The 13,309-nt window shown below is 36.9% G+C and overlaps 1 protein-coding gene across 4 annotated transcripts in view; it reads right to left on the bottom strand.

Moving 5' to 3' along the window:
* The window catches only part of ANAPC4 (anaphase promoting complex subunit 4), a 38,479-nt gene that overhangs the window by 7,099 nt on the left and 18,071 nt on the right, over window positions 1-13,309 (bottom strand). For all 4 annotated transcript variants that reach the window (XM_074273099.1, XM_074273100.1, XM_074273097.1 and 1 more), the window contains 8 exons: window positions 13,183-13,259; window positions 12,445-12,545; window positions 12,308-12,359; window positions 9,919-9,974; window positions 7,077-7,123; window positions 3,151-3,207; window positions 2,713-2,769; window positions 2,183-2,276 (listed from right to left, as the gene is read on the bottom strand). In XM_074273099.1, coding sequence (XP_074129200.1) covers window positions 2,183-2,276; window positions 2,713-2,769; window positions 3,151-3,207; window positions 7,077-7,123; window positions 9,919-9,974; window positions 12,308-12,359; window positions 12,445-12,545; window positions 13,183-13,259 — 541 coding nt within the window. The remainder of the gene's footprint in view (window positions 1-2,182; window positions 2,277-2,712; window positions 2,770-3,150; window positions 3,208-7,076; window positions 7,124-9,918; window positions 9,975-12,307; window positions 12,360-12,444; window positions 12,546-13,182; window positions 13,260-13,309) is intronic.

Genomic DNA, 13,309 nt, shown 5'->3' with positions numbered 1-13,309 from the left:
CTGCAGCTTCTTCCTGCCTCCACGTCCTTTGCTCTCACTTATACCTCAACTCTTTGCCATCTGGTCTCTTATCTTATCACTCACTGCAGCCACTCAGTCCAAAGGTGCCGAGGAGTTCTGATGGCCTTTTCTAAATGTGTTATACTTCATTCTGTTGGCTCCCTTGCCCCCCACAAAAATCTTTCTTCTCTGTGCTTTCATGCTGCTGCTCTGGAGGATTCTCCTATCCAACAGCTCACCATGCATTTCAATATCCTTTGCTGCATCCCCCATCCATACTATGCTGTAAAGGCAGGTTGGTCTTAGGCTTCTATGGTGGGTCCCTTTCTCTTCTCTTTCTGTATTACCTGGTAAAATCCCATGGATTTAATGACCACCTCCATGTTGATGATTTCCCAATGTACGTGTCCCATCCCTCTGTTAACTTCTAATCTTGTCTCTCTCACTTTCTTTCAAACATCTCAAACTGGATGTCCCCTAGACTTTTTAAACTCAACCAAAAGAGAACTCATTATCTTTTCCCCATAATCTTCCTCACCTTTTCCTCTCCCTATTATGAAGCAGGGCAATGCAATCTCCCAGGCCTGTCAGATTGAAACCTAGGAGTTATTCTCCACCCCTCATCAACTCCCACCGGCCATAGCCAATCTGTGGCCGGCTGATTTTACCTTTGCAACATCTCCCCCATGTGCCGTCTTCTTGCCTTCTCTTATACTGCTGCTACTCTAGCGCAGACCCTTACTGGAATGCCACAATAGCTGCCAATGGTCTCTTTGTCTCCATCCTCTCCCCATTCCCTTCTCCATTAAACCATCAAGTGATTTGCCTGTGTGCAGTTTCAAGCATGCCATATAGTTCCAGTAAACGCCAGGATCAAATACAAAATCCTCTGGCATTCAAAGCTCTTCACAAACCAGTCTCTTCTCCCCTTTCCTGTCATCTTACACCTCACCTACCACCAACAGTCTTCTCTACACCTCCAGGCCATCCAATAACACTGCTGCCAAAGACATTTTCCTTAAGCACAAATGTGACCGGCAACTTCCCTCCTCCATGTCAGTGGCTTCTCAACATTTCTGGGATCAAATAAACGCCACAGTTTACCTTTTAAAGTTCTTCACAAACTGGCACTGAGCGCGTGCGCGCACTCTCTCTCTCTTTTTTCCCCTGAGGCTGGGGTTAAGTGACTTGCCCAGGGTCACCCAGCTAGGAGTGTTAAGTGTCTAAGACCAGATTTGAACTCGGGTCCTCCTGAATTCAAGGCTGGTGCTCTATCTACTGTGCCATCTAGCTGCCCCCTCTCTCTTTTTCAAGTCTAATTGGATTTACTCCCTGCTCCTGTCAAGATCCAGCCAAACTGGCCTCCTCTCTGTTCCCCGCATGAGCCATCACACCTCCTGCTTCCATGTCTTTGCACTGGCTAGCTCCTCCCCCTTAATTCCACCTTAGAGAGTCTCTCTCTTCCTTCCTTTTTAATGGAGCTCAATCAATCATCTTCTTCATAGTCCTTGCTCATCTGCCTAATTGCTACTGTCTTCTCTCACAAACTACCTTGCTATTGAACTATTTTGTATAATGTGTATTTATTAAATTTCACACACACAAATATACCTATATGTGTGTGTATATTGGGGGAGGGGGGCCTGTACAAACATGTACAAAAAAAACAAACAAACACACATTTGCTCACATCCCTAATTGAAGACAATATAGCATTTTTTATTAATGAACATGAGTTACAAAATACAACTCAAATCAGCTTATTTGTAGGTTGGATGTGTGGTAAACTGGCATTACTATTTATTGATTTATCTAGTAATCAAATGAACCTGTGATGTCAGTTTTCAAGTAAGTTCTATCTTTCATTCTTTGTATTTGTACTTCCTGGGCCTGGCACGGTGTCTGGAATATAAGAGACCTTTAATTTAATGCCTACTGACTGACTGCACGGAGGTATATGCAATTTAATAATGTTATCCAGACACAAATCTCTTTTTTGATTTCTACTTTCTCTATTTCTTCATACAACTAAAATGAACACAAAAGCAGTTACTGGCTTCAAAGGAGCTTGGACAGGGCTATAAAAGACACTCATTAAATACTTGTTTTTATTTAAGTGGATTTATGTAGCTTTAAAATGTGACCAAAGTCTATTTATTGTACTAATAGTATTATTAAGTACCTTTAAGGTGAGTGCTATTCTGAAGAAAATCATACCACTGGTTTCCCTCAATATTAGGTGGTGACACAAGATCATCATCTTCATCTTTCAAATACTAGAAACAAATTATTTAGAACTTAAACTCAAAAAAACAAAATACTATGTCAAAGAATAGGAAGCGCTTCTATTTTATGTTATTATGTATAGAGGATCATTCATCTCACTTTTAGATCTAGAAGTGATTTCTTGCTATTAACCATACAAAATCAGATGACCAACATAGCATATATAAAATTATTAAGTAAAAGTAAATTATTATAAACTAAAGTCTCTGTAAAAAGAGACTAAGAATTTAAATGTGAAATGCTCTATTTCTAGGAAATACATTTTAATCATGTTATCAGTTATATAACTGTTTTAACAATTGTTTACAAATGAGCATTGTCTATTGTGAAATCTAGCATACTGCTACCCCTCAATAACATATTAAACATTTTTACAGATTGTTCGAAAAACAGCATGATATACAAGTTCAATTAAAAACCTTTTACCTGACCAACTCTTTCTACATTGAAGTACTTTCCTTTTCGATTATAAAGCTCTGGAGCCTAGAGAAAACAAATATATTACACGATTCAACACATCAATCTCATTTACTTAAAAATAAATTATCAGTCATAGTTTTATAATAAAGCAAATGCATTTTCCATTATAGAACATGAGACTAAATATAGCTCAAATCAGCTCATTTAAAGGTTAGATATGTGATAAACAAGCATTATTGTCCATTGATTTTACTCAATAGTTAAATAGATGTGGGATGTCAATTTTTCAGTTATTTTAAACTTGATACAGGCTTTTATTTTTATTTATTTACTTTGACACAGACTTTCATTAAACTAGAATAAATGTTTTTACATCTTTATAATTAAACAGGGTCACCACTTTGGTTCTCAGAAGACAATATTCTAAACAATTCTGGTCCCTACCTCATTGAAATGCTCTGTAAGAAAGTCAGCAACAAACGAGATATCTTTTTGAGTCATCTGCCAAAAAAAGAAAAAGAACAAAATGTTCTTAAGAATAAAACATCTATTCAAAAGGAAACTTCCTAAATAACAGAAATGTTAAAACAACAAAGCATGATTCTGTCAATTAAATGATACAGAGATTTATATAAATTGTTTTTTTTTTCAGATTAAGCTCCAACATTTAAAGCTCATACAATTAATGAAAACCCTATTTATTTCTTGACTCAACCAAGCAATAGCTTTTAAATTCCTTATATCCTAAAGAGTCTCCAAAAGGAGTTCTCAAGATCAAGAGTGAGCCAGCCTCAACTCCAAACAATTAATGAAAACCCTATTTATTTCTTGACTCAACCAAGCAATAGCTTTTAAATTCCTTATATCCTAAAGAGTCTCCAAAAGGAGTTCTCAAGATCAAGAGTGAGCCAGCCCAGAACTATTCTCCCCAGCATTACGCTTTCCAGGTGCCATCTTTCCCATTCTATTTTCAAAACCGCTTGACTCTGGTTTCATCCTTCATCTTTTAGAGGCCATGATACAATTGTGACTGGGTCACCTACTTCAATCCAACTGGGGTTCTCTAAAGCTACAAAGTACAAGGAACAGAACAGAAAACTGGTAATCCATATGGTGTAGAATAAGTATTTAGTAAATGCTCATTGACTGATTTATTATTCAGACTGAAAATAATCCTACAAATGATATACAGAGTGTAGAGCATTAGGAAGATTGATCTTACTCAATTAAGGCTGAGTTAGTCCATCTGGCTCCAGGCTAGACAAGACCTAACCCATCTTAGTCACTATTTTTTTTAAGATACCAAGGGGAAGGATAGTCTGTCACAATCTGCTAAGCCATTTAAATGCTTCACAGTTCTCAGAATTAAAAGTAAAAACGTTCATCACCAGGAGCCAAAGTTGCATTGCATCAATTATTTAATCTCTATATCATCAAGAGAAGCTACAAAGGAAAAGAGACTTTAAAAAGATAAAATGAAGACCATAAAAACACTTGTTCTGTATATAGTGAGATCACTGATTCACCAGAGCAAAGGTCAAAAATCATAACCAAATTAAAAGGATAAAGATAAGAAGTCAAAAACATTCTAACCTGACCTGAGAATGAAAAACTGAAAATGAATAAAGGGACTGACATGGATTATTTTTATTTTCTACTGAAGTCTAAGCAATTGCAACAACTTGATCAAAGAGTCAAGAAAAATGTCTCAACCAGAAAACATATAATCTCTTTTCTGAGCTGAAAAATATGATAGCAAAGGAAATATCAATTTAGAATATAAAATTATTTGAAAAAATTAAAAGAGAAAGATAGTGCAAGATTATAGGCATATTCCCTGAAAAAGGAAAAAAGAAAAGTTGTAGAAGGGAAAATTAGTCTACAGAAAATTTAGCATGAGCTCCACCCAAGACAGACTATCAAGAACTTTTACCGGCAAACAGGAAGAACACTAAGAAACATAAAAAGGTTTAGGTATGTCAGAACTGCCATAACGACAACAGCAGAATGACATTTGGACTTGAACATAATAGCCTCCATTGTATGGCACCCCTGAGCAGAAACAGTACAGAAGAAACCAAGCAGTTGAATTGGAGTCTGTGCTGACTGTCACACAGTCCAGATTTCACAAATTTAGAACCAGAGGATCTGGGAGGTTGGAGGACCTGGCTGGTTTCAATTTCAGCTTGCCACATTTTCGCTGCTTGCTCTTCCTTAAAGATAAATGGTGCTATAGTTAAAATCTAGGTTCTAATGTACTTTTCATTCAATGAAGAGAGAGCAACAGTCCCAATCTGCTATTTTGCAGATGAGAAAGCTGAGACACAGAGAGGCTCGTGTGCCCATTGTCATGCAGGCAGCAAGTGACTACACTGGGATTCAGATTAAGATTCTCTCGCTCCCAATCTAGGGAGCATCTTTTGCATCACCTCCACTAAAAGAGTGGGAGATGCTGAATGATTAGGAGGAACACATGGGCTTATTACCAAAAATAGGTGACCAAGAGGGCATCAAGAACTATTACCATCGGCTACTACTACTACTACAATTATCATTTTTACTGACCCAAATGACTACTTTTCATTTATTTTTCCCCATGTAGGTCTTAAAAGGGGATGGGGAAAGGAAAAAATTTCTCATTTTTATTTGATGTTCTAGAACATGAAAGCAGAAGACCCTGATGTAATCATCACTGCATGTCCTCTGGGCGAGAGCTTCTGCACACACCTGCCATGCACCTGGGAAAATCTTTTAACTGTTCAAAATAGGCCAATGTCCTTTGTTTAAGTTTCATTTTTAAGCTTTATGAGAATGATCTACATAAGGATGAAAAGTACATTTGAGGAAAATGAGATAGGGACAGTCAAATTTTTATAAAATTTTTGACAGCAGACTATAGCTTCATTGATATAACTGACTAAAAATTATGGAAATTATAAGATGCCCCTGTTTGTTGATTATAAAAACAAATTCAGTAGGTCAAAATGTAGATTTAAATATTCTCTTCCAATAAAATATATCCTAGCATATGTTAAGATGACACAAAATTCACTAAAAAACACCAAAAGAAGTAACCTTATTTAGAGTTTCTCTGATTATTAATGTCAAATAAGAAACAAAACAAGGAGGTCTATGCTCATCAAAAGTATCCACCAATGTCACAGGGTATCTAGGTATTCCCTAGAAATCAGGACATTCTCCAAATGACTTTATGCTGATCACATTAACTCAAGCTTCCTCATCAGGATCAACAACTCCTCTAAAGAGATAGCCTGACAATCCACAAAGAGAAAACCAAATGATTGAAAATGCCTATTGACAAGATCATGGAGAAATCTGGAAAGGCAGCCCACTGATTATCCCAACAGTACATATATCTTAGAGAAGTATTACAGAGAACATTGAAAAGGGCACAGAATAGGAGGGAAAAAAAAACTCAACTGGATCATATTTGGAAAACTATGAAAAGCTAAGCTCAGGCTGCTCCCCAAGACAATAAGCAATTTTTAAAAACATTCATGTTCTTCCAGTGATACTACATGGCTACGGCAATAGAATTATTCAATTTCTAAAGAATCAAAACTGCTGGTGACCCAAAGGATAATTAGAGATGTATGCAAGCTGTAGCATATTGCCATTGAGGATTTACATGCAAAAAGTAGTGTTAAAGATATCATTCAGAAGGGCAGCTAGGTGGCGCAGTGGATAGAGCACCAGCCCTGAAGTCAGGATGACCCAAGGTCAAATTTAGCCTCAGACACTTAACACCTCCTAGCTGTGTACTCTGAACAAGTCATTTAACCCCAAATACATCAGCCAGAAAAAAAAAAAAAAAAAAAAAAAGCTACCATTCAGAAAATGTATGGTCAGAAAAAAGAAAGGTTCAGTCAGATAGTCAAAGGATGGGGTAACAGACAGATATCTCAAAGGCTACAATTGCTGAAGGGCCTCCAAGGTGTCTGGCTAGATCTTCTCCAGAGAACTCACACAGAAGAACATGAATAAGAAATGCATGAGATTAAAAAAGCCTGAATGGGTTATGATCAGCATCATGGAAAGGAACAAATACGACTGGATCCTTTGAATTACTAAAGCACAAGGGTCAGAATCCAATGATTATTATAATAATTTTGCAAATAGGAGTTACACAGTTAGACAAATCATATCAATCTTAAAACTCTGTTGGGGCAGAATTTAAATCTTGCAGGAATTTCTTTTCAGAAAAAGTTTTAATAACCTATACAGTGTCTGCTATAAAATAAATATTTGATATTTACTGAATTTCTAGGTTAATTATGTAACATTGCTTCAATTGGCAGAGTAGTTGAACTTTCTAAATACTAGAAATTAGTATTAAGAAAATACACTACCTTGTTCAGTTCTGGAAGCACATGGTCTTCTGACATTCTCAGCATTGCTGGGAAGATAAAAGTTAAAATTATCTTTCAATGGAAACTACAAAAACATTTAGTAATAAGAAAAATTTTCTTCTTTCAAAATAGTACCTTTAGCACATAGTATCCCGTATTTATGTCTTAGGAAAAATTATTTCCTTGTAGAACCAGACACTCTAAATTAGAATCTACCATTTTTTTCTGTGAAATTCTTTTATTCCATTCAATCAAACCTCATTGACTTTTCATCTATTTTTTCATTCGGAATTCTATGTATTTCTTTGTCCAAATGAAGAGCTTTATCAGTCTCAAAGCGCTATATAAATGTTAGCTTCTACTATGGTAATGCAAGTGCCTAATTTTCAACAGCTTCTCCCTCTTAGAGAGTTTAATCTAAAAATCACATTTTCTCCTCAAAACTTTGTTCTTTGTAAGAAAGTTAACTTTTTCAAAATTTTCATCAAAAAACATTTTCCCTGCTAATTACATATAAATGTTTCACTTAAATGTAGCTAATATTTTAAGAGTTACATATGTCACTGATTCTTTACATCGTCTTTTAGATATTATCTTGGTAAAACTACTTTGTGCTATGCCCAATACAATGATGAATACAAATAATTATTAAGTTTTTAAGTGTTGGACGGGGCTTAAGAAATAATCTGATTCAATTTCCTCACTTCACAGATTAGAAAACTAAGTGACAAGCCCACACTACAAATAAGTGGTAGAGACTGAACAAGGATCCAAGTTTCTTCCCCATATAAAACTATGATGATGAAGATTCACCAGAAACTGGTCTATAAACATCCATTATTATATATTACACAGGAATTCCTAAAGGCCCTCTAGCTTCCTATCATGGTTAGTAACATGGGCACATCACTTCACTGACCTAAGCCTCCTCACTGTAAGGTGTGGACAGTGACAGCCTCTACCTCCCAGGGCTGTTGAAAAATTTAAATGACAAAGCTGTCTACATTGTAAAGGATTATCTGTGACACAAACATTGTCCTCCGGGACTGTGTTCCCTTTGAGGATAAGTGGAAGCCAACCAGGAGGCTTCAGACATGGAGCCAAAGGCTGATCAGGTAAATGCTTTTGTTGTGTACTTGGGGCTTCAGAACATTACTGCCTATAAAGTTATTCAGTTTCCTTTTCAGGATTATTACAGCAAACAGTTAATATGCCCAGAATCTCAGAACCAGAAGGAGTCGGAGGCCGATCCCATGACAAGGAGTGACCCACAGCCTTTGCTCTGCCCCCCCCAACCCATCCTAGGGGGCCCATTGTGCTCTAACAGCAAGCCTCCATTCACTTCTTCACAACTTCTGCCCACTGCTGGCCCAGTCCTTGAAAGGATGAAAGACTTAAGAAAATTCTTACATCTCACAAGCCATCTTCTTCCTAGACCAACCATTTCTCCAAGGCTTCAAGCAGCTCTCCCCAGGCCAGCCTTGAAAGCCTCCACCTGGCGCATGCCTGTGTCACTCCAATGACCTCAGACCTTCCCCAAAGTGCCGCCCAAAGCGAACACAACGCCCTAACTGGGTCTGACTAGGCTCTGAACAGTCTCCACTGTCTGGAACTCTGAGGGTGACTCAGGCAAACAGGACAAAGCCCCCGGGGCTCTTCCTGGGGATTGCTCCCCAGCCGTACCCTCTCCATATTAAACTGAGGAAGCCACCTCAAAGTACCTACGATGTCTCACCATGCTCATTCAACTTTACTATCATAAATCTGACCCAGTGCTCCAATCTGAGACTGTCTGATCTGTTACTAACCCCTCCTAGGAGGCAGACAAAGGTATCACACCACAGACAAGGGGACTCCGGAACACAAATGCAAAGCAGCTCCCTGGCTCCGAATCCCCCAGACTCTGTCACTGAATCTCTGCCCCAGCTCTTGCCACTTGACGCGCTGAGTCTGTCAAATGTCTCGCTAAGGTTCAGGTCCTTGCAGTCTTCCCCTGACCTGTCTCACAGCCATTCTGGAGGCTTTCTGAGATCACTGCTGACTTGACTCCAAGTCACACTCACTGGTCTACTTTCCAGGTTTCATTCTCTTTCCTCTTTAGAAAATTAAAATAAATTCCTCCTTCTCCAATCTTATAGCACCTCTTTGTGTCCTCCCATATCTCCCAAATAGCAATGAGAATAACTTGCAATTATCAGTATTTCAGGAGAGAGTCCTTCTGGCTCTGGTGACTAGCTCACGCAGGGCAGCTGGCAGCTATTTTTCTTGAGTAGTGTCTCTCTAGTAGCCATTTCTGTCCTGTTGATTTCTGTTTTTTTCCTGAGGCTGGGGTTAAGTGACTTGCCCAGGGTCACACAGCTAGGAAGTGTTAAGTGATGAAATCACATTTGAACTCGGGTTCTCCTGAATTCAAGGCTGGTGCTCTATCCACTGCGCCACCTAGCTGCCCCCTGTCCTGTTGATTTCTATCTAAATATCGTTTTCCCTGGCAGAGAAAATGGAAGGAAACAAGACAACCATACCTAAATAATTTGAATTGCTTTTAAAACTCAAAACGACAATAGAAGAGATGACATAAGCATATGTATTATTTGCACATGGATCTACATAAATATATGAAATTGTCATGAATAAATATGTGTGTGTTCTTTGTGGTTTGAACTTTTGATAACAGAAAGTGTTACATGAGAGATTTTTTTTTTAAATGTAACTTTGAATTATCCAGTAGTCAAAAAAATATAAGTAACTTATTTTAGCAGAATAACTCTAGAATTAATTTATTACCCTTACCCATTAAGAACTAAATTAAAACAAGCAGAAAGAAATATTCAGACAATCTTACCTACATACAGCCACCGGAAAAATGCTTTGAAGTTTTTCATACTACTATCTATAACTCTAAACAAATAAAATAGAAAGGGTTAGTAATACATTTATTTTGGGTAGTTGGTTCCACATATTTTTACTTAAAATGAGAGAATAGTTAAGACTAAAAATTAATGTGCAAAATTCTCATAGCCATACTTCATCTTTACACAACAGTTAGGACTTTAAAGACAAAATTCATCAAGCTAACAAATCCAGAAATTACTCCAAAAGAGAAAATTCACATTCATTTTAACCTCAGGGCAAATTACTCAGATTCTAACTGATTCTAAGAAACTTGCCAAAAAAATAAAGTTCTTTCTAAACATTCAGTAAAGTGTGAAATCCTTTTTTTGACTTTGCAAATAAAAGGAAATCAGAAAAACTGTTTTCAGCGTTATCCTCACAACCCAAAAATATGCTCACTGGTCAGTAAAAGAAAAAACATCAACACCAAGAGAAAATCATTATTGTGGAATTTCTAGTGTGGCAATTTCTGTGGGCTCAAAGGATGCTATTTTTAGAATGTAATTTCTGGTCTTCACAAGTACCAAAACAGGATTTCAAAAAATGAATTTCCCTGTTATCTATAGATATAACCCCCAAATAAGTTCTGTAAAGCAATTTTCATTTTGCTTAAATCCCTTTCTGGATATGAGTCATTTAAGCTTATAAATGTTAGGATCATTTTTCAACATAAAAGATACCACACTTGTACTGCACTTATCTTCTCCAAATCTCAAAGTTCTTTGCAAATAAAAAACCAAATAATACTCCTAGGGAGATATGGTTGCTATCACTGACCTTATTGTATATAGTAAGAACTTACTGGGTGACTGATTTTAGGACCGACGTGATCACATCACTACTATTTCAAAGAAAAAGAAATTCTTCTCACTTCTATGAAGTTCAGGAACGTCAGAGTAAACCAGCATAATCCAAGAACTGGAAGTGATGTTACAGGCTGCATAACCTAATCTTCTACCTGACTCAGGAACCCCATCTATTTACCTCCACCAATTTTTAGGCAGTGTCTACTGACGTGTGGCCAACGGGCCTGTGAGTAACATCTCCAAGAAGAGAGATTCCCTGTTCCACAGCCAGCCTTGAGCTGAATCTCTCCCTTTAACTTGTACCCCTTCATCCTACTTCTCCTCTCTGGAATTACATAGAAGAAACTTAATCTCACCTTTTCAGGGGGCAATTCTTTTGAGTATTTGAAAATCAGCTATTGTGTCCTTCCAAGGTTTCACTAAAATATCTCCCCTCCACCCACTTCATTTCAACCATTCCTCAGGACAGATCGCTCCCTGCCCCATCCCGACCTGTTCTGCTCTAGACAAGCTCCAGCATTCAGGCTTGAAATGCCGCACCCAGTACCCAAGATATCATCCAACCTCAATGCAGAGAACTATCGCTTTCAGTTTCAGCCATTATCACTCCACTTTGTGTGTTCTGCTCACATGCACAAGACGATCCAAGACTTGATTTCACCAGTGCAGGGAACTCCCTTCCCCGCCTGTTTGTTACTTAATAGGCTCTAAAACTCAGTTTTAAAGCTGGAAGAGAGATGAAAGGGCATACCAAACAACCTCACTCATTTCACAGATGAGAACACTGAGGCTCAGAGAGTAACTGATATGCCCAAGATCCCACAGGCAGTACCACAGGAAACCTGCCTGACATACAAAACTGAAATGTCTTGCTCATGATCACACATTTAAGAAGCAACACAAGGATTTTAATCCAGGTCTTGCAGATTGAGTTCGACATTTTATGCTCTATACCATACCATCACTATACTCACATGGAGATAATTAGCAAATGAATCAGTGAGACTCAAGTCTATGTTAGTTACTTTTTTAGCAACAACACACTGCTGACTTACTTTGAGTTTGCATTCAAAGATATGCCAAATTTCTTTCCTACTTTATATTTAATATAGTTAATTAATATTTACAGTTTCATTGCATCCCTTCCTCTTCCACTACGTACTATATCCCAATTACCTGAGTACAGGCACAGGCATTAGCAGCTTTGGCTAAGTGACTTAAGGCCATTTAATTTTTATTGCCTCAATTGTTCTATCTGTAAAATGGAACGAATATTCAACTGTTACGATCTTAGGGAAAAGAAAATTTAAAAGTAGAAATTGGCAAAATTATCTTCACTTAATATTTACTGACAAAAAATGTATTTGTACTTAAGCTGTTAAAGTTCTACTTTTTGGGAAAAATTCATCTTTTTCCTTTGGCTTTCTAATTTTTTTCTCTTCAAAAAATTAGATTGAGATCTTATTATTCAAGTTTTTTTTTTATCAGGAAGAAAAACAAAAACAAAAAACTTCATACATTTCTGATACTTACTGAAGAAGTTCATTTGCCTTTAATATGAAAGAACCTACAGAAGTAATAGCATCTAGGGAAAAAAAAAAAAAAGACAAGATGTTTACTTGTAAACAAAAACAATCTTAATGTAATCTATGTAGAAAGAAATCAATTACCTTCAATTCCAGTGGCATCTAGTCCAAGGGGTTCATATTTTTGTTTCCAAGAAGCCATTCCTTTCAATTCACTCAAATGATATAATAAGGCCTCAGAGCCACTACCAAAGTAGAAGAAAAGAGAATTTTTCAGTTTTTCCCATCATTACCCACCATTATCATGGGTAATGAACATATATTGCCTAAAAATTTACAGTTTTTCAGACTAGAAACTGACAAATTTAATTTGGGTTTTATTTTCTAAGCTATCCCTAAGAACTTAAATGTATCATTCAGTTTTCATTTCTCCTGAGGGATGAAATTAAAATGCAATGTAAATTACATTACAATAGCTTATCCAGATATTATAAAACAATCTTATTATATTTAAATCTAAACCTAAAAGGCCCGAAACCACTAAGATCATGTGCAGGTTTTCACCATGGTTTAAATCTTAAACTCAGTATTACTTCTTGATTTATTTCACTTCCTCAAGGCACAGTAACAATTCCATTTCCAAATCTACTAAAAACAGGTGAGGGGAAAAAAAAGTCAATTTACATGTGGTAGAGAAAACAATATGAAAGTGATGGATGGATTCAGTCATTTGCTCTTTAAATCTCACTCTTACGAACAATTCAATGATTGATCAAAAAAAGGTATAAACATTTAGAATCATGGGTAAGGGATAGTCGTTAGGAGATTCTAGTTAAGTTCATTTCAACAGCTACAAAGCTAAAGTATTCTAAATAATCATACCTCTGCAAGTGACTTATGACCAATTTCTGTATACTGGAGTATGAAGATTCTATTGACTGGCCAAGCTTTTTCAAGCCCTAATTTTCAAAAGAAAAATAAATTAGCATGCATCTAAGGAACTTTATAT

The sequence above is a fragment of the Sminthopsis crassicaudata genome, chromosome 6 (assembly GCF_048593235.1).
Source record: "Sminthopsis crassicaudata isolate SCR6 chromosome 6, ASM4859323v1, whole genome shotgun sequence".
Lineage (NCBI taxonomy): Eukaryota > Metazoa > Chordata > Mammalia > Dasyuromorphia > Dasyuridae > Sminthopsis > Sminthopsis crassicaudata.
Note: the sequence above shows the minus strand (reverse complement) of the source record. Positions and strands in the feature narration are given on the sequence as shown.